Here is a 22,574-nt window from a genome sequence, read left to right on the forward strand (position 1 = left end):
TATATATATATATATATATATATATATATATATATGTAAGATGTTTTGTAAGGAAATTTTTATGTATATAAAAATAAAATTCTTTCTTTCAGCAAATCCAACCAGCAATATTGGTTTGGATACATAAGTATAGAAAGTGAAACTGAATGGAAATAGAGCTGAGAAATACTGATCAAGTTTTTTAGTTGACTATACCACTAAATGAAAAATAAATGCTAGTTTTAAAATTCTTTTTATTTCAACTACCTCTCAAACTAATATGACAAATAGATGAGAATCATTTTAATCATTTTATGTGGGTATTATTACTTTTAAACATAAAGCAAAGTGATGACTGCAAAGACATTGACAACTTACTTTTGCTTGAAATATTAAAATATTTTGTCGTTCAATAGCAAAAGGGAAAGATCTAAGTTTAGATTTAGATTTTTCAGCAGCTCTAGAAAGTGGTCTTCTTTCCAGAAATCTTGTGGCCAGACATTCTTTGCTTCAGCAAGTCCTTGGAAAATATTTCCTGAACTCTAAAGACAGTTCAATTCAATTCAATTCAAGTAGCATCTAAAAACATGTAGGTAAAAAGCTTCAGAAAACTGGAATATTCCCTGAACAAAAGACATGTCATTGGATCTCTAATACTTGGGTGAGAAATAGCATGGAATTTTTTTTAAGTAGCATAAAGTCAGATTTTGCTGCGTTATTTGCATAGGATGGTTTTCCATTCAAGGATAGAATTTTTCTTTCCCTTCTGCACTGAGGAAAGGAGGGAGGGAGAGTTCTGCGGTCTGTGGAATGGCTATAAATAGAAGGTGAAGTGTTCTAATACCAATAGGGTGCGTCATAATGTCCCTCCCAGAGAAGCAGCAGACTGGAGTTGGAGCAAGGAGCCTCTCGAGCAGCAGCACCAGCAGCAGCAGCACTTAGGATAAAGGCTGCTTCCTTCCTCTGCTCAGTGCGACCCAAACTGCGGCTGCTGCTGCTACTGTTGGCACGGTGGCCTGGGGCCTCCTGTTTCTAACTCTCTCTTGCAATCTGTATGAAAATGTGGAGAGGGGGAGGGGAACGGGCCCCAGGGGAGGTTGGTTGGCTGGGCCCCACTGACTGCTCTAGTCAATCATGAAAAATAGTGTGAGCAATATTCATTGTATTAGACCCAATTCTGAGTGTTGTCTTGGGGGGGAAAAGGCAGAGCAGAAAGTATGAAGTCTTTCTTGCTCTCATGGCGTTCATCCCTCATCCTGAAGTGGGGGAACATTCATCTTCCCCACTGATTTCAAGGTACCTCCTTTCCTCCCCACCCCCACTGCCACTCCATCCCCCCTCCTTGATAGAGAAAGGAGAACAATAACCTCGGAGCACTGGCTGTGGAGCGAAGCATCCTCCATGAACAATGTGAGGGAAGTTGTCAGGAGCAGACCTCCCCTGCACAACATGTTCCCCAATGTTCTCGGGGAGGAGGAGGAGGAGGAGCTCGGTGCTGGTGCAGGGAGTGACCTCGGCCTGCCTCAGTGGGGCCACAGTCAGCACAATTTGATACCATTTTGGAGAGTGCCTTAGATTTATTAATGTCCAAAGAGTCTAAGGTCTGAAGTGTATATTTGAGCTATGGGAGAATTCCCCCATTCTCTTAAAATGAGTACTTGGTAATAATACACAGAGGAGGAAATTTACTAATTCTCTCCCCGTCTCTGTTTCTTTGTCTGTCTCTGTCTCTCTGTCTCTCTCTATTTCTCTGTCTCTGTCTCTCTGTCTCTCTCTCTGTCTCTCTCTCTGTCTCTCTTTCTCTCTCTCTCTCTCTCTCTCTCTCTCTCTCTCTCTCTCTCGCTCTCGCTCTCGCTCTTTCTCTCTCTGTTTCTGTCTGTTTCTCTCTGTGTGTCTCTGTCTCTGTGTGTATGTGTCTGTCTCTGTCTCTCTTCTGTCTCTTTGTTTCTGTTTCTCTCTGTCTCTTCTCTCTCTCTCTCTCTCTCTCTCTCTCTCTCTCTCTCTCTCTCTCTGTGTCTATCTCTGTCTCTGTCGCTTTCTGTGTCTATCTCCATCTATCTCTGTCTCTCTCTTCTGTCTTCTTTCTTTTCTGTCTTTACATCTTTCTCTGTTTCCCTCTTTCTCCCCTCCTCTCTCTGTCTTTCTACCTCTCTTTATCTGTCTCTTCATCTCTGTCTCCCTTCTTTTCTGTCTTCCCCCTCCTCACTCCCCTCTTCTTCTCTCTATTTTCCTTTCTTTCTCTGTCTCCCTCATTCCCCTCTTTCTTCCTTTCTATCCCTTCTGCCTCTCAGTTTCTTTCTGTTTGTTTGGTATCTGTCACTCTGTCTGTTTTTCTCTGTTTCTCCCCATCTCTTTGTCCTTTTTTGAGTTTGAATTCTTAAGAGTCTCATTTGAAACTTTCAGAAGATTGTCTTATAAACAGATTGTTTATGGAATTTCCACCCTGTCCCTTCTCCACAATTTTCTTTCTCCATTCTTCCAAACTCTGACCTTTCTATTTATCCTTACCTTGTTTTTCTTTTGCTAGCTGGTGCCTTTTGGACAGTTTGTGTTTTTAAAAGGTCTTAGAATTCCTTGTCTTCCAACTTGTGCTTCTGCTGTATTCCCTTGACCTTTATTTTCTGGTATTTGTACTAGCTTTATTTGGACCACCTTCTTTTGATTTTTATATTTCTTTGTTGTTACATTTTTTAGAGGCAGTCTCATCTACCTGTTGTTTTCTTTAGTGTCCTAGGGTTTGTACCTTGGAGGCATATGGGAACAATGGAGAGGGTTTCATGAGATTTATCACAGAGAATAACGTTATAGTATCACTTTCAAGGGTCTACGAGTTTTAAGATTTTATACTTGAAGATGCTATGTAATATATATATATATATATACATGCTATTTACATATATACATACATTATATAATTATATATCAAAGCATTATAATAGTTGAAGAAACAAACTTTTTTTCTGTCTCTCTTGCTTCTTTTCTGGGATATAACCACAAGATAGTTAGGAAAATCAGGGGAGGGGGGAATCAGTTTTATATAATGTCTCTAAAGAAAGATTTTTTTCTCCTTGAGGTATATCTTCCATTCCCTCTCTTAAAGTGAATTTTAGATTGGTTGATTATATAGCATTGAAGGTTCAGAAGACTGGAATTCTTCATTAATCCATGACATATGCTCTGAGATACTTTTAGCATCAGTGATACACCTGTGGTATATCTGGTCCTTGCTGGTTCTACATTGTCTGCTTTGAAGCACAACTAGTACAATATTAAGTCACCATATATTCAGTATAAATAGTCCTAGACATATGGTCAGGAAGAAACCAGGCAGTAGAATAGTAAGAATTTAAGTAAAAATAAAAAACTCCAGTTCAGGAATATGGGGATTGAGTTCTTTTATTCATAATCAGAGATATTACATACATTCTCAAATTGATAAATACAGAATGAGAAAGACTTGTAAAATGGTATGGACTTTAACCCATATATTGGGGAATAAGGAAAAATTGAAGGGGGCAGGATGAAGCAATAGATTTTAGCTGAGTCATACCTAAGGATAAATGGCTCTCATTCCCCTCTCTTCTTCAAGTTGTTATGTACTCTCCCAACCTCCTACTAAACTTTTGCTCAAACCCTAGGGTTCTGAGCTTCTGATCCATGACATTCAGTCTGTCTAGGCCAGCCCAAATTCTGCCTCCCAAATTTGTACCATATTATGTCTTCTCTTAGCTTCCCACCTTGCGCTTTCCAGTTCTCACTCTGAGATCAGTAATCACATCACCACCACCATTCTTGAAAAGGACCTGTCAATTGCTCTATGACTCCAATCACCATTTTTGTGACTTCATGATCAAAATCAGAAGCATCAAATTTGTGGCCCACAAAACTCCCAGAGCTGCTGGAAGCAGACGAAAAGATAACTGGGAAATGTTTAACAAAATAAATAAAAATACAAGACAACATTGATAGCGTTACTTTGTGGTTCTTTAAATCAATATGCAGCAGTTCAAATCCAGCCTCAGAAAATTCCTCGATGTGTGATCCTGGGTGAGTAAATTAACCTGTGTTTCTCAGGGATCTGTGACCCATCAGGGAAGAAATGGACAAACAACTCCAGTATCTTTGCCAAGAAAACTCCATAGACAGAGGTCCACAGGTGTGATTGAGTCAGACATGACTAAACAAGTCAATATGCTACAGGCAGGACTCCCCCATGTATATTGCCTTCCTCTATTAGAATAAATGTTTCTTGAAGACAAAAACTCTTTTGCCTGCTTATATTAGTATCTCTAGTACTTAGCACAGTACTTAGCCAGTCAAGTATTAAGTATATAATAAGTGCTTATTCATCAGTTCATATAGGGTCCCATGGTCATACCTAAGGAAGAATCGGGACAGCCAAATCACAGTACAAAGCTTCCCTCCTATACATTTTTATAAAAGTGAAATAAGGTGAAAATGAACATCAAGATAGCCTCAAAAGTAGAAATAAGTCACAGAAAGGGAGAAGCTTAGTCTCTCCTTTCCCTTAGTGAGGGGGAAAATAGGAGGTTATGATTAAGTGATTAACCTTAACTCTATTCCAGCAGCAGCTGGCCCCTATCTATTATTTGCATCTCCTTCTCACATCTAGCTACCCCTGACTGCCTTCCTGCCTCCCTAAATTATTATGGTTTTCTTGAACTGGGGAAGGGGAGGAGCCTAAAGTGAGGGATAAACCAAAAGATATTGTCCACTTAAGCAGCACCTTAGAAAGATAAGGTATTTCACATAAGTGACAGCTATGTGGACACAAATGCACAATACATTGTTAGACTCATGGAAAGTAGACCAGAATTTGGAAATCCATATATACACAAACAGTGTTTATGTATACATATACACTCCATACATGCATGTATATGTATATATTTGTGAGTGTGTATACATGATATCCAGGTATGTATGTTCTGTATCTATGTATGTGTGTATATATATATATATTATAATATATATACATACTTAATATACCCACAAACATACATAGAATTATTGCTGGATATATACATATATGTATATAAATGTGTATAAATATGTATGCATACATGCTAATCTACATGAAATTATTAGTATAAACACATACATATAGATAAAATCTCAATGTGTACAAATATGCATATGTGAACATTCACATATGCTTGCATAGTCACATTTTAAATTGTCCATGTGCATACACATATATATGTAAATGTACTAAGTCTAAATTCACTCATATAAAATTAGTTTGTATGCATACATATATACACATGTGTGCACCTCTGTGTATATATGTATATATATATACATATACACACACAAAATTTATTAGCTTAGAGACCTACATTTCAAGCCCAGTTTCAATACTTCATATCTATGTGCCCCTTCTTAAGCTACCGCTGTGAATCTTAGTTTTTTCATCTATAAAATGGTGATAATAACATATAAACATCACACTGTTGGGCAAATGAGATGATTATATAAAGTATTTTGTATCTCTTGGAGCATAAGTGTCAAGTGTACTACCTGTCTGCAAGATTTTCAAGTGCAGCCTAAGCCAGATTAAAATATATTTGGGAAATATTTAACAAAATAAATAAAAATGCAATAAAACATAAATAATGTTAATATGGGATTTTCTAATAAAATATGTGTCCAGAGGGATCCTTATATATGGTTTAGTGCCTCCCCTCCTGCTATTTCTATTTCAATTTGACACCACTACCTTAAAGTACCATATAAACAAAAGTTATTTTACACATCTGTGTATATATATGCATATACATACAAATATGGCGAAAAGGGAGAATATAAAGATATATAATGAATTATATTTAAACTTGGAGTTATGGCTATAAGCCATTGATGATTTTTCTACATATTTCATTAATAAATTAAATGGAAGCACATTATAGACTCAAAGATCTCTTTTAGTTTGACAAATAACTGAAAAATAACATGGATACATTGACCCATTATATATAAGTAAGGATTTATTTTTTAAAAACTGACCACAAGGTCATTTGATTTCATGACAAGATTTTTAGATCAATTATTTATCTGTGTGTCTTGCCTCCTGATCTCAATTTAGCAATCATATGCCAGGTGCTACCCATAACACAAAACTGAAGAAGGTTGGTTGTCTGAACTCTAGGAATGAAGACAACTGCAGATTTATGACATGTGGCAGAATGTGATAAGGCCCATTTTGGGCAAACAGCAGTTTGAACCCATGATCTTATTAGTAAGAACCCATGATCTTATAGTAGGGGAAATAGGATGCACACCCAGCTGGGGAAAGACTTCCTGGGAGAACCAGGAGAACTCTGGAGAAGGTGGCATTTCAATTGCGCTTTTAAGGATAGGGAATGCTTTACAGCTGAAAATTCAGGAAGAGGGCAATCATCAATAACTTAGCATGAACAAAATCAGAATATAGATTTGGGAAAGTCTAAGTAGTCTAGCAGGAACATATTTAGAGTACAATTAAGGAAGTAGGAGGAGATAAGTCTGGGAAGGTAGCTTAGGGTCATATTAGAGCACATTTTGAATATTTAGCTGAAGAATTTGAAGTTAACTCCTTAAGAGTGGGGAGACATTGAAGATATTTGAATAGAGGAGTGATTGATCAGATTAAAAAAATGATGATGCTAAAGTGTATAGTATCTTGCAAGAGAAAGAGATTAGAAACATTGGGTTATTTTTAATCTAATGGCCAAAAAAGTAGTGAGACCTGAGCTATGGTGGCAAAGTAGAATGGAACCAAGAAAAGGGACTGAAGGGCATTGGGAGATAGAACCTATAGAACTTTACGGGTGGAGAGAGACACCAGGAAGTCACTAAACTAGAAAGATTATTTAGAGAAATCCACATGGAAGTCATAGCTGAAACCTTGGGAGGCACTGAACTCATTAGGGGAGAAAGTGCAAAGAAAAAAGAGGAGGTTGAGGGGAAAATTTTTTAAAGAATACTTACATTTAAATAGAAGGAAGAAGAGAGATAAAATAGAAATGATGGTCAGAAGGTAGGGGGATAGCTAGTATTCACTGTCATAGAACTTAAAGGCAAAGAAAGTTTTTACAAGTTTGAGTAAATCAAAATGTTAACTGTCAGTGCTTTGATGGTAGGATTTGTTAGTTCATTTAGCAAACGAGGGAATTGGGGGAAAGTATGGTTCTTTCCTTGAGTCTTTGTGAGGTTACATTATATGTAATGAGTTCCGACAAGGGTTTAAAGATATTTATCTGATTGGCCACATAAGGGCAGTAGGCAGTTTCCAGAGAAGGGCAATTTGAGATGTATGTAAGCAGGTTAAATATAAACTTTCAAGTTTGGGAAACCCAAAACATGTGAAATAAATTCAACGGACCTAAAACAAGACCTGGAAAAGATTTAAGCATTCTCTGTTGTCTTCTAGCTTAAATGGAGCATCTCTGAGGTCAGTTTGACTTCTATCAAAAACTCTGGGTTAGACAGTTTTCTAACCATACAAAGCCAGGTTCAAACACTATAATAATTAATAAAGTTCTCCAAACAATAAAAATATTTTCCCACAACACAAAAAATGCCAGGATCTGAAAGGGAAATACACAGTAATAATATTAAGAGCTAGCATTTATATAACCCTAAGATTTGAGGACACTTGGATATTAAAATAGAAATTTCACAGCAAATCTGAAGTCAGATGTAAAGTACGATGCCAATAAAAGTAAAAACTTTGGAATATCTAGTCTAATAAAACTTTCCATGCCTAATATCCTTTCAGAAATGATAATTACTAATCATTGATAATAATAGGATATTGTGAATACTAATAATTGAAATCCCCAGATAATGAAAAAATCAATTTTAATAAGATATTGTTGGTTCAATCTCTAGCAACCAAACCCAAGCACTAACAAATACAGTAAAAATTGGTTTGTTTTGAATTTCACATTCTTCCTAAATCCATTTTTTAGTTGACTTGCCAAAGACACTTTCTTATGGATTTGTGAACCCATTGATGTGGATATTCCTAATAAAAATTCTTTACACTTATATATCAGAGTTAAATCAGTCACAAAATCCTACTGATTCATTTTTTCTAATTCTTCTCTCATCCACCTACTACTCCTATCCTAGATCAGGGCTTCTTTTTCCACTCTTAAACCCTTTTTTACTGGAGATGTTTTCCCCCTAGGCAATTGGGGTTAAGTGACTTATCCAAGATCACACAGCCAGAAAGAATTCAGGACCTCCTGACTTCAGGGCTGGTACTCTATCCACTACACTAACTAGCTGCCCCTACCTGAGAAATTTTTATGTGACCCTGGATATATAGGTATATAAAATAGTTATACAAATCAAACATTTACTGATAATCATCAAAAAATTTATTTTAAAACAATTCTTTGGTATCCATATAATTTTACTATTTGTTAAAGATGAAAGCAAATTTGCATACTAATGGGATGGAGCTGCTTATTTATTTTTACATAAAAAATTCGATCCTGGAGGAATATTTGATACTGCAGAATGTAGAACATTCAGAAATCTTATTGTTGCACCAGAATTTTTATGACACCCCAAACACACACATTCAGTTACTCAATCCACAGTTTAAGAGCTTTGTTCTAGACTAAACCCTTATCTCTTCAATCTTAGATCATTTCAATAACCTCTTACCGTTTTCCCTGGCTCCACTCTACCCATTCCAATTCATCATAGTTACCACTGACGAATGCTACTAATAATTAGATGTGCTGCTGGGAAGACAGAATTAAAAGATATTTGTGGGGCTAAGATGGCATTAGACCATAAGTCCCCAGATTTGGGGGTCATCAGTGAAAGTGAAAATTTGGCCAACATTATAGCCTAAAACTGTTTGGAGACTTTACCTCCCAGCATAAGAGGTTCTAAGAGTACCATAAATTCTAAAAGCAATAAGTTACTGCTGAAATACTCAGGCATAACATGTGGCTTACTTTTTCTCATGATCCAGAAGCTACAGTGACTTTAGATAGGTTACTAAAAGAGTGCATCTGTGTCATAATTGAGAACTGATTAGAACAGGTTCCAAAAATAGCATTGGAAGAATTCCCTTCTACTTAGATAATGGCTATAGCTTTGTACATTGTTACATTGGTTATAAAAAGAAGAAGACAAGTTTTTTCTGATAGGGAGTGATCTCTATACATCAATGAATGTTTTTTTCTCTTTTCTTTGTCTTTATTTCAGGTGAATTGTAAATGTGAAACAAAACATTCATATTCCAGAGGGAGGCTTTAGTTTCACAATATAACCTACAGATATTTCAGTGATAAGTACTCTTTCTCAGGAATATAATAATAATAATAACTAATTTTACATAGTGTTTACTACGTTCTAGCCACTTTAAAATGACCTCTTTTGAGTCTTACGACAATTCCTGGAAGAAGATATTATTATCATTATCTCCATTTTATGGAATAGAAAACTGAGGCAAACAGCAGTTAAGTAACTTGCCCTGAATCACACAAGTAGGAAGTTTCTGAGGTCAAATTTGCACTCAAGTTTTCCTGTACTCTGGCACTCTATCAACTAGATCTATCCACTGACTGCGTTTCTCCTACTTAACCTTGTATTTTTTCCTTATTACTCTCTAAAATTAAATATACACATACACATACACACACATGTACACATACACACACATATACACTTTCTCTTCGCTTCTTTTTTGCAGTCCTCTCCCCATCTAGTTTAATGGAAAGAATTTGAAGTCAGAGCATCTGGGTTCAAAAATTGGTTCTATTATTTGCTACCCTATATAAGGTATTAAAGAGAGGACTAGTTTTTCTGGTGTGAGGTCTTTTCAGGGCACTTTCACATAAGTCTCATCTGAGGATCCAAGAAACTATAGCATAGCCAATAGCCACAGCCCAGTAAAACCATCTCAGCAAAGAGCTAAGCCAGATTGAACACAACAGTCCTCAAACCCACTGGTGTGCTAGGGGGATGTCTATCCAAGCACATAAAGACATGAAGACATCCCCTGAAAGAAGAGGTGGATGAGAACGATTTGTTCCAACCTCCATGAAGGGGGCTGGGGCAGGTGCTGTGGAGCACTTAGAGTTTGATCAGATAGATGCCCAGGTCATCCACTGCATCTTGGGCCATTGCCAGTTGTTCCCCACTGGACTTTGATGACTCTGGAAAAGAGAATGAGGCTAAAACTTTGTGCAACTCAGCCTCACATAAATCCAATTCATGCACAAGTCGAAATATCACTTGTGATATCATGGGTTCTTTTGGAAAACAAAGGACAAACATGACCTTAAGTTAATCTCTTTCCTGGGCCTCTGTTTCCTCATCTGTAAAATGAGAGAATTATATTAGATGATTTGTAAGCCATTAGATCTTTATCTTTTTTATACCTTCACACTTGTCTTTACATCTTTTACACTTTTTTAAAAAAAATCTATGAATCTTTTTTCTATTCTTTTTTCCCCTCTGTCTACATATTCTTTGGCTTCTCAATTTTCTCACTCCTTCTGCCTAATTTATTCCTTCTCTCTCCCATGAACTTTTTCTTTACTTAGCCCTCATGAAGAGGACTCACACCCCTTTTGAGTCTGAAATCAAACCATTGAATATAAAACATAGTTTTTGACTTAAATTGGTCCTTAGAAATAATCTAACCCAATCCCTGGACTATACAGATGAGGAAACTTAGGCTTAAAAAAGTTGTGTGTTTTGCCTAAAGTAATATATCTAGTTAGAAGAAAAGTCAAGGTTAGAATTCAAATGTTATCCATTTCCTAGTTCAACATTCTTTCCCAGAAACCACATTGCCCTCTCCTTTCCTGTGTAGCTGTTAGTTCTTAAAAGCCATATTATTGTCATATATCATAAGATCATAGGATTTAATGCTAGATGAGAGCTTAAAAATAATTTAAATTATTCCCATTTTAGAGATAAGGAAACATATGATCATTCAGTCAGACAATAAATATTTACTAGATATCTACTATGTGGTAGGCACTATACTAAGTATTGGGGATACAAAAAAAAGGCAAAAACAGTCCCAACCCTTAAGGAGATTCCTGATTTCAGGTTTGCCTTTAATCCCTGTGCTCCCACCTGCCCCTCAAGATCCTTATAACCCAAGTCCAGAATCATTTGCATGTTATCTTCTCAGATAGAATGTGCGCTCCTGAAAGGTAGAGATTGCTTTTGCTTTTCTTTCCATCCCTAACATAGTACCTAGTGTCTCTGATTCTTCATGACTTCATAGACCCCATAGAATGCCAAAATTGTCCATGGGGTTTTCTTGGCAAAGATACTGACATGGTTTGCCATTTCCTCCCTAGTAGATTAAAGCAGGTTGACTGACTTGCCCAGGATCCATCTGAGGTTGAATGAATTCTTCCTGGCTCCAAGTCCAGGATTCTTTGCATTTAGCCTCTAGTACAAAGTAATAAAGGTTTAATAAATGCCTATTGACTTGTCTTAACCATTCCCTGAACACCCATAGCATCACCTAAGTGGATGTCATTAGAAATTTCCACTCCCTTACAGCATACCAACCCCCTGCTCCCCAGGACACCCCATGGGACCCCGCAAAGACTGGTAAGGAAGAATAGGGACTAATCTCATCCCCTTTTAATCTTGGAGGGCACAGAGTGAGCTGCACAGAATGAGCAGGCACAGATGAATTGCAATCTTCACTTCAGTCATCCTTTCAATACCTTTCCCTCCAAACCCACTCCTCTTCTGAACTTCCCTTTGTTGTCAATTCAAGTTCACAGTCTTGATGTCATTTTCAGTTCTTCACTGTCTCCCATTCATATAGCAGCCAATCCACTGGCAAATCTTGCCTTCTATCCCTAACAGCACCAATTGCACCTGTTCTGTTCTCTCTGCTCACATAGTGGCTACCCTTGTTCAGGCCCACAACATTGGTCTTCTGGACTACTGAAACAGCCTTCTCTTTGATCTTCCTATTGCTTCAAATGTCTCTCCTCTATAATTCACTTTTTTCCTGGTTAGCAAAGTGATTTTCCTAAAGCTCAGGTCTGACTGTGTTATTCCCCTATTCAATAAATTGATGATTCCCTATTGTGACTCAAAGATTAAATATTTCATCTTTATCTCAATCCTTAAATTTTTTATATTTGCTATGTTTAATTATATGTAATTATTAGTACAGTATTACATTTAACATAATTTATAAATAAGTATTCCTCCTATTCATTTCCACACTGTGCTACCTGAACCATGGCCATCATTCTCATCATTCTCCCAGTGGATTGAGATCCCTAAGTGACTACTTACTGACCATCTCTACAATATAATGCTGGGCTCTCCTTTATTAGAATGTAAACTTTTTGAAGGCAGGAGCTATCTTACTTGCTTGTAGTGACTTCTCTCTCTCTCTCTCTCTCTCTCTCTCTCTCTCTCTCTCTCTCTCTCTCTCTGACTCGGTCTTTGTTTCTTGTCTCTCTCTCTCTCTCTCTCTCTCTCTCTCTCTGTTTCTCACAGTATGTCTCTGTCTTTCTGTCTCTGTCTCTCTCTGTCTTTGTCTCTGTCTGTCTCTGTCTGTCTCTGTCTGTCTGTCTGTCTCTCTCTCTGTGTCTGTCTCTCTGTCTCTCTCTCTGTCTGTCTCTCTCTGTGTGTCTCTCTCTCATCCCTTGGTCTCTGTCTGTCTATATATGTGTCTCTGGCTCTCTTTTTCAGGTCTCTCTGTATCTGTTTCTCTCATATAGATTGAAGGTACATTAAATGTTTTTGCTGATAGCATGAACAACCAAAAACCTTTGAAGAGATTTGCTCTAGACAGTTTAACAGAGCTTTCCCTTAGTTCACACTCATCTCTTCTTGTCCAGACTACAGCAGTAATGTCCTTCCTAGTCTCCCCACTTCAGTCTCTTTCCTCTCCCATACATTACATAGCTGCCAAAATAATCATCCTAAGGCACAAGTCGAACTTTATTCTCCTGTTCAAGCATTTTCAGTGGCTTCTTACTGTCTCAAGGATAAAATATAAACTCCTTAACCTGACATCTAAGTCTTAAATAATCTGGTTCCAATCTACCTTTTCAACCTTATTTCATGTTACTTCCCTTCACACATCCTACATTCCAGTAAGAGCCAACAAGTCATTTCCTGCATCTCTGTTGTTATGACAGACATCTTCCAAGCCTGAAATTCAGTCTCCATTCATCTCGACTTGTCAAAATCTTTCTCTTTCTTCAAGAGTTCATTCAGGTGTGAGCTCTTCTTGAAAGTCTTCCCCGATCCTCCCAGTTTGAAAGTGTCCTTTCTGTCTTCAAATTTGCCTAATGAACTTTGTATGACGCTATAATATTCCATTTTGTATTATTGTTATCTGTGAACAAGTCTTCTTTAATAGAATGTAAATACATTGAGGGCAGGTACAGACTCTAATCTTTATATCTTCAGCATCTATAGCAAGTACCTTTTGCTTAGGTTTTCACAGGTGTTTGTTGAATCAAAATGAGGTTATGTTAAAGTGGACATTTTGGAAGAGAATAGTGAAATAGGAAATAGTGAAATAAATGACTTGAAATAGAGAAGCTATTATAATAGTTATGGCTTATATTTATATCACTCAAGGTCATGAAAGTGATCATATAATCACTAACACAGCCAAACTTTACCCCCAGATTCTCTGACTCCACATGCCCTACAGCCATGTAGTGTGTCATATGAACTAGCACTTAGAACAGTACCTGACTTATTTGTTGTTGTTCAGTTGTTTTTCAGTTGTGTCTAACTCTTCCTGACCCCATTTGGGGTTCTCTTGGCAAGGATACTGAAATGGTTTGCCATTTACTTCTCCAGTTCCTTTTACAGATGAGGAAACTGAGGGAAACAGGGTTAAGCTCAGGGTCACATAGCTAGTAAGTGTCTGATTTGAACTCAGAAAGATGAATCTTGTTAACTTCAATCCTGGCACTCCATCTACTGTGCCACCTAAGCTGCCTACTTGGTACACACTAGGCAGTTAATAAATGTTTTTTAATTGAATTGAACCAGAGTATCAGATATCTAAAGGCTTTTATTCTCCCTGAAATCCCCAGAATTGTCAGAGATGCAGAGGGCTGTGCTGAGAACTGACTCCTTTCCCTCCCCCCCTTCATTTTGCATTCCACTGATCTTCTGCTTTAGTTTGATCTAATATTGGCTTTAAAAATGGCCTAGAATTGATGGTTAAGAGATTATTTCATTATCATTCCTTTTAGCAGGCAATTTACACCAGGATTTTTACTATGCAGAACATATGTCCTAGGTACACAGCTGGAGATCCTGAAACAGTGTTGAAGGATGCATAATACATATTTTTAAAATATTCCTAAATGCAAAATTGCCCCACAGATTGTTAAGACACATAATAAGCATTAGAATACACTCTCTCTAATTGGGCTTTTGCCTAGAAGACATGACCTTTCTTGTCTCAAGTTAAACCCCAAGTTTTAAGAAACTAACTAAACCTAGTTATTTATTTGGGCTTCTTAAATAAGATAACATCACACATTTTAGTGTCTTTCTTAGCAGAGTGCAAGGCACAGAGTATATACTTACTGCCTTTACATTCATTTGTTCCTTAAAATAGATCTGTGTGTGTGTGTGTGTACATACATATATATATATATATATATATATATATATATATCTTTATATAGAGAGCGAATTATATGCTTTGTTAGTGCTTGAAATGAAGGCTTCATTTCTAATTATACATTTGTGCAAAATAGGCTTCACAAAGAATTATAGAATTAATCAAGAAATAAACATATTAAGCACCTATTATATGCTAAGCAGAATTGAAGAATCACAGAATCTCAGGGTTGGAAGGGACCCAGGGTCCATTGAGTTCAGCGTGTACATGAACTAGAATCTCCTCTGTAACACACCAGACAAGTAGTCATCCATTCTTTGGAAAACCTTCTGTGAAGGGAAATCTTCTATCACCTGTAGCAGCTCCAATTTGGGACACTCTAGTTCTTAAGAAGTTTTTCCTGAGATAAAACCTAAATGTGTCTCTATACAACTTTTACCCACTGCTCTTGGTTCTGTCCTTAGGTACTGAAGATCAAAATGTCATACTGCCACAGTGAGTAGTGTAGTAAAGATGGGAAATTAAACAGACAAAAAGCCAGTGTTCGTTGGTTTGGTGATGACTCTTTAGCCATAGATGATTCTGGGAAGTGGAAGCTGGAAGACAGGAATGAGATCATCCATTGTTGTACAATGGATGTGGGAGAAGGGCCAGCTGGCTTTAAATCCCAACTAAAATCCCATCTTTTACTGGAAGCCTTCCCCAATCCCTCTTAATTCTCATGCTTTCTCTCTATTAATTATTTCCCATTTATCTTGTATATAGCTTGCTTTGTATATATTTGTTTGTGTGCTGCCACCCCGATTGGGAGCTTTTTGAGGGCAAGGACTGTCTTTTGTGTCTCTTTGTATCTCCAGAGGTTTGCATAGTATCTGGCATGTAATAGGTGCTTAATAAACATTAATTGATTAATTGAAGCACAATTGTAGAGACAGTTTCCCTGTCCTCCTTCTCTGAGGGTCTGGTGGAATGTGGCAGGAGTGTGGGATTCTATGGGATGCTCATTACTATCCTCATTTTGTTCTCTGCAACTATCCTCATTTTGGACAGACAGCTTTTGTCCGAGTGAGCCTGGGCTCATTTACACTTTTTACTATCTACTCAGGATTCCCCTTCTCTCACATTGTCATACAAGATCTAAGTCCAATTGTCAAAGAAAAATCAGACAGCCACCAAATCCCTGTCTGAGATGATTAATGACAGCAACAGGTACAGATTTTGGAAGAGATTTTGCTCCATTTAGAGAGAGATGGGAAACACACAGCTACTTCAGCACAACTTATGCCTCAAAAGGAATGGAAAAATAGATACTGATCCCGTGAGGAAGTTCTGCAAACCAGAGAAGTATACTAATATTATAACTCTAAAATCACAAATTTCTAAAGACAGGAACATCAATAAGCAGGGAGACATTATATGTGTGTGTGCATGTATGTAAATATACACATATGTATATTTATATATGTATATATACATAGACTTATTGCAATTAGGTCTAGGGATATATATTGTAGACACACACATATAAATATATGTGAAGAGGAAAAGCCCATTATTCTTTACCTATTTGTTCCACATTCCTGCTTCTGTTATATAAAAGTATCTGGTCTAAACCTGACAGGCTTTAAGCTGTCTTACTTCTTCTTTCCCACCCCCAGAAATTCATCAAAATATTATATAGATATGTATATATATGTGTGTGTGTATAAGTACATGTGTATGTGTATATGTATATGCACATATTCCTAGAGTTAATTGAGATAAGCCCTCTTATAAGCCTATATATGTATTTAAATACATATACATATATAAATTCATAATATAGATATATATAAATTAGATAAGCCCATATATGTATATACATATATAATAAACATGTATATATGTATATACATATACATATCTCTGATAAGCCGATACATGTGTGCACATATGTATAATACATTTAACTCAATTCTATAAGCTCATATATATATACATATATAATATATAAACACATATCGATACATAGCAATTAGATCACTCCATATATGCATGTGCATATATATATATATATGTACATAGATTTCAAGTCTAGGTTTATATGTGTATACACATATGTGCATTTTTATATATATAGATATATGCATCTATATACATGTGTGTATGAATGCACTTGCAACACACATCCTTAGATCTAATTAAGATAAGACCTTAATGCAAAAGGGAGCCAAGCCTGGAAAAATCAGATTCCTCTAAGCCTTGTTCCTTCAGAACTGGGAACTTCTGTTTCTGACTTTTCCCCAATTTGCTACTCCCCATTCATCCTACTATCAGGAAACGGTGTTTTACTACATATAGTAATGCTACTTGCGAGGCAACTTCCATCTTTAAAAACTTATAATTATGACAATAACACTTTAAAAAAATGTATTAAGTTCCATAACATGTTCTGTTCATGTAGCACCTGCTTTGGCAGAGGAGTCCCTAGAAAAGACAACCCAGATTTAATGTACTCTTTGGGAACATACCCTCTTTTTTTAAAGGCATATCACAGTTGCCTGGCTCATAGTAAAGCCTTAATAAATATTTATTGATTGATTTATTGATAGTTCACAATTTATATCAATGAATTTATTTTTTTGCTGGTAACCTAGAGAGCACATTGAGTGTCAAACAAAAGCATTTAATGAAATTGAGCAGTAAGAGAAGTAATAATAGAACATTTCCTTCAGAAGCCTGGAGTGCACTCTCCCACAAATAAATACATCATCAGTGAAGAAAGAAGATATCCTTCGAAACCCATATGGAGAGCACACACATGTGGTCTGAGTACATATGTAGAAAATATGTATGGTCAGCAAATATGTGTGCAAGGGTAACTCACAGTTCAGAAGAGATTAGCTCAGTCCCACTTATATCTTCTGGTGATGTCCTTAGAATTAGCCTCTGCAGGGTGTTTCTCCTTTTTGATTTCATGTAATCTGTAATAGATGGTATACAGCTGATCTCATGTGTCCTTTTGTCTTTTTTTTCCGTTTTGTCCTATAATTGTTAATCTCTCTACTCCAGGACTTTAATCTTCATTTCTTTAAAGGAACTTACTGGCCATTTGAACTCCTATTCAGTAACTAGAAAATCTCTTCTTGTTAAGAATGTAATGATAACTCTCTAGTCATACATGAAGTATGAATCCTCATACCTAAATAAAGGCTAAAAATCTAATCAGTGTCTCCAAGGAGGTAAGATGAAGTCTGTCTTTTAAACCCCTTTTGTCTGGCTCTGTTCTTACCACAGCAACTATCTGACTTAGAGTTAGAAATTCCCAAAACTTCCCCTTCCCCTTGACATACAAGGCATGCTCCTTGAGGCAACACAAAAATTAAGTGAAAGAAGGAAGACCATCATTCTTTTCATATTTGCTCCACATTCCTGCCTTTGTTTTACATAAGTGTCTGGCACAAGCCTGACAGGGTTTAAGCTATCTTATTCCATCCCTCCCACTGCCCCAAGAAATTGTAGTTTCTTCAAGTTATATGAGATCCATCAAAATATCTGTGAATGTCTTACTTCTTCTTTCCCACCCTCCCACCCCCAGAAATTCATCAAAATATTATATATATATATATATATGTATATAGTATATAGAAATTACTATGTCACATACTTATAGAAATTAACATCTCACATATTTACTAGTGGACCATTGTACAATGTACATGTAAGTAGTATAATATGTCCACTGATAAGTGAATAGAGAATATATACAAACAATAGTAACAATTTAGGGATAATATTGTTGTTCTGTTCTTTTAGTTCCGTCTGATTCTTCATGATGCCATTTAAAGTTTTCTTGGCAAAGATAGTGGAGTGAATCACCATTTCCTTTGCCAGCTTATTTTTCACATGAGGAAACTGAGGCACACAGAGCTAAGTGATTTGCCCAGGCTCACACAGATAGGAAATGTCTGAAGCCAGATTTGAAGTCAGGTTTTCCTGGCTCCAAATCTGGTACTTTATCCACTGTGTCACCTAGCTACCCATAATATTATACATTAGCATATATATAATAATAATATAATATATATAATCATATTCTAATAGCATGCATATGGCATAACATGTTAACTCAAAATAATATTCATATTATAGCACATTACATAAAAGTATACTAAGTCATAGTCAATATTTAATATGTTACAATTAGATACAAAGTATATATAACATTCACTCCAATGATAGATGTTATCTGGCTGTATGAGTAACCACTATTTCCAATTTTTTATGAAACTTCATTTAAAAAACAAACAACTTTAGTCATTGTCACTCATGCCAGGATCCAGGGAGCTAATGATTAATCCAGAATGATTAACACTAGCCGTAGATCTCTTGGCCTCAGGTACCAATCCTGAGTTTGTAGATTAGCAGATTGTCTGTCACTATCTCTAGTCTTTACAGATGCCCTCTCCTTCCTAGGGGTCTCCACAATAGGAGCATTAGGGTAGGAAGAGCTTGTGCTTACCTTTATCTTTCTCTAAAGATTTCACCCAGAATATAGTCAGATTTCCTGACCTTACTGTGAGTACAGACATTCCTCCTCTGAATCAGCATCCCCCAAGGAATTATCTCGCTCTGGCAGTCTCTTTGCAACTGGTGAAGAAAGAATTCTTCTCAAAGTCTGCTTCAGGAACTGACCTCCTCATCAGGGAAGCTGACTCTTAAGTAGGGACTCGTGAAGCATTCTCTGGTATTATATTGTAGCCTGGCAAGTCGTCACTGCCTGAGATAGGATGACTTTCCATCGATACACTATTTGACAGGTTTTCTGTATACCAACATTTATCAGCAATTTTCCTTAAGATCTTAACCATAGACTCAAACAGTAGAATATCCTTTGTTTCTAAAAGAGCTTTTTTCAGCTAAGGTCATATCTAGTTATAATAGACCACTTTTAGTTCATCTCCCCCACTAAGAGACATACTGGGTATGAGTCTACCACTTTTCCATCTCCTGAGATTCCAAATCATGTGTTAATGGGAAAAACACAGCCCTGGCCCAGGCATTGGCAGGTATCGTACAAATCCTGCAATACCCAATATTCCTGGTGGTGTTGTATGTGTGTGCTAGAAATGCCACAGATTGATTCTACTGAGCTTTCTGTCCAAGCCTCAGGGTCCTTGGCATTTTCCACAGGGTGTGGTTGAAATATTCAGGCTGTGGGTCTCCTGGAGGGTGCTAAGGTGTGGTTCAGGACTTTTTGATTCCTGCCAAGGCCAACACCTAGCTTTCAAAATCTCTACCTTGGTCAGAGTGGGTCCTGGCAAGGATGCCATAGACACAAAAAAACAACTGTAGGAGTTTTCTGTTTGATTGTATATACCTGTCTTGCCTGACTCTGATGACTTTGGAAGAGTAGGTTGATGACTTTGTGAATCTGTCTCACTTAAATTTAATTCTCACACAAGTTAAGACATCAACCCGTGATGACATTGGTCCTCTTCCAAACAAAGGACAAGAAGCACTTCCATGAACTAGTAGCACTTCCCTTTGAACACATCTGGCACAAGTCTCACAGCTCTTATAGACATCTGCACTTCTATGACATAGACAATGCACACATTACTGTCCTTGTGTTCCATAGGAAATGGATCCATTCAGAAAATAAGTGATTTGACTATGGATCACATAGTAAGCATCTAAAGGGACTCAAAGCCAGATCTTCTGACTTCAAGTACTATCTGTTCACTCTGCCACACTAAGAAAAAAGGAGATAGCCCTTCAATACTTAAAGATGGCTATCATGTCTATCATAACAATGGAATTATCCCCTAGAAGTGAATTTTCTAGATAGCCGAAGTTTAAACTTTAAAAAACAATCAAGAAAACATTTTTTAAAAGCTTTTGATGGAAATCTTCCAAAATCAACTGACATACTTCCCTGCCTTTCACAAAGCTTCCTAAATATGATTTAAACTTTCTAAGTAAGTTGGTATCATCCATGACTGGACCGTATGCTACTATGATTCTAGGTCTATTTATTTTTAATTTTTAGCTTTTGATTCCTCCTTCAGGGTCAATCTGTCAAACACTGTTCCTGTATTTAATACATCTTTCTAATTTTCTGCTTCTCATTTGTATTGGGCTAGGAAGCCAAGTTTCCAGGCTTAAGAACTGTTTCCTAATTGAGTTTATAAGATTTCCATTGAAAGTCCAAGAAACTCATCCCATTATTTCAGTACTTTTCAATAGCTCTTTTGGTTGCTCAGATGTCCTTTCCCTTACTTCTGAGTTGGAATTGTGTTCTGAATAGTGATAACAGTTGTTAAGTCTGGTCTCTATTACTATGGGTGTTACTATGCTCAGTGCACACTTTATGTTGGTTTTGTGTATCTTTTCCAGAGAATCTTCCTTCACATTTTCAGTATCTAGGTCTCTTACTCTTTTTTTTTTTTTAAATTTAATAGCCTTTTATTTACAGGATATATACATGGGTAACTTTACAGCATTAACAATTGCCAAACCTCTTGTTCCAATTTTTCACCTCTTACCCCCCCCCACCCCCTCCCCTAAATGGCAGGATGACCAGTAGATGTTAAATATATTAAAATATATAGGTCTCTTACTCTTAAGGTTTTCTTACTGGGAAACCTTATGCTGAGAATGACACTCTGGTGCCATACAAGGACAAGGGAGAGTTTTTTTCTTATTAGACAATAATTTTTTTAAAAAGGTTATTACTGTGTCCCTTTTCATTTACATCATGGATGTCTGAATTCTATTTAATCCATAGTGTGTTCTATAAACTCTTTCACATTCTAAACTTAATTCAGTATTCTTTGGACCCAAAGGAAAAGAGCTATGTAGATGAATTTGGTGACTTAAATATATAATAAATTAAAAGAATATTCAACTTTGTATATGTTGGAAATTGGTTTAGTTTTGGTTGGACCTTGTGAGATAGGGGCAAACCTGGTTTTTACTTCCTTATATAATAAATATACATATACATTAAATTATTTCTTGGAGTCTAGCACGGTCTTAAGTAGCAGGGAGTGACTAGGACTTTGCTTCATAGTACCAACATATAGGATGGAAGCATATTTCTTCCTTTTGATCATTCCCTCATAGTTTTTTTTTTTTTTTTTTTTTTTGCTGGCTTTATATCACTACATCTGGGGAACCTGCATCACATGAATCAACTGTGACAATAATGTTCACTAATCTCCCCAGCAGCAACCTTGGAGTCTCTCCCACCCCTAATTTAACTGAATTTGTCCCAAGTACCACAATTTCTAGTAACTTCCAAGAAGATTAAGTGACTTCCCATTTCATCCCCATGCTAGGAAAGCCATTACAGAAGGACAAAATGTCATTACATATCTTCTTCCTAGCTAACATGGGGAGCCTGCCATTTTTTCTGTTCTTGAGGTGGAACTTGTATTAAATGACTGCAGCTGAGCCTTGGGTAATGGAAAGTCATCTCATTGCTGAATGGCTCACATTTATGTGTTTGTTTTCCTTCACACAATATTATAGCTGATAATGTGTCATTAGGTGCTGACGGTTGCCCAAGGATATATAAGACTTCAGGAACACAAATCTGGAATTTGGGATGCTTCACAGGTCTAACTTTGGGTGAAGGATCACCAGTGCCCATGGTAAAAAATGTATTTGATTAACTCTGAGGCACAGAAAAGAAACCTGACCAGTTTACTGGGTGAGGTAGGTGCCATTTATTTATGCAAAGCAATAAGACAAAGTCATTACAGCCTCCATTCTTGGTAATTGTTTCAGAAATTGCATTGCCTGGTCTAGCAATTAGTTTTATACAAAACAGTAAGATATTTGGGTTAGTAACCTTGAGTTTTTATGACCCAATCAATATTTTGGTTGCTTTAGGCTGCTCTGCTACTGTAAATTTTGACTACAGTGTTTGTGAGGTTTATAAATATTTAGTTAGCAATCAGAGCATCAATTAATGAATTCATGTCTTCTGTTC

General features: G+C 36.7%; 1 protein-coding gene across 6 annotated transcripts in view; it reads right to left on the bottom strand.

Annotated features, from left to right (window-relative positions):
- The window catches only part of SERTAD2 (SERTA domain containing 2), a 239,777-nt gene that overhangs the window by 173,452 nt on the left and 43,751 nt on the right, over positions 1 to 22,574 (bottom strand). For 3 of the 6 annotated variants that reach the window (XM_031950575.1, XM_031950574.1, XM_031950573.1), the window contains one exon: positions 17,463 to 17,559. In XM_031950575.1, coding sequence (XP_031806435.1) covers positions 17,463 to 17,554 — 92 coding nt within the window. In that variant the 5' untranslated portion in view covers positions 17,555 to 17,559. Of the gene's footprint in view, positions 1 to 17,462; positions 17,560 to 19,097; positions 19,347 to 19,955; positions 20,120 to 22,574 lie in introns of those variants that run through there. The other 3 variants (XM_031950571.1, XM_031950570.1, XM_031950572.1) reach the window with 3 other exon arrangements.

This window comes from Sarcophilus harrisii, chromosome 2, assembly GCF_902635505.1.
Source record: "Sarcophilus harrisii chromosome 2, mSarHar1.11, whole genome shotgun sequence".
NCBI lineage: Eukaryota > Metazoa > Chordata > Mammalia > Dasyuromorphia > Dasyuridae > Sarcophilus > Sarcophilus harrisii.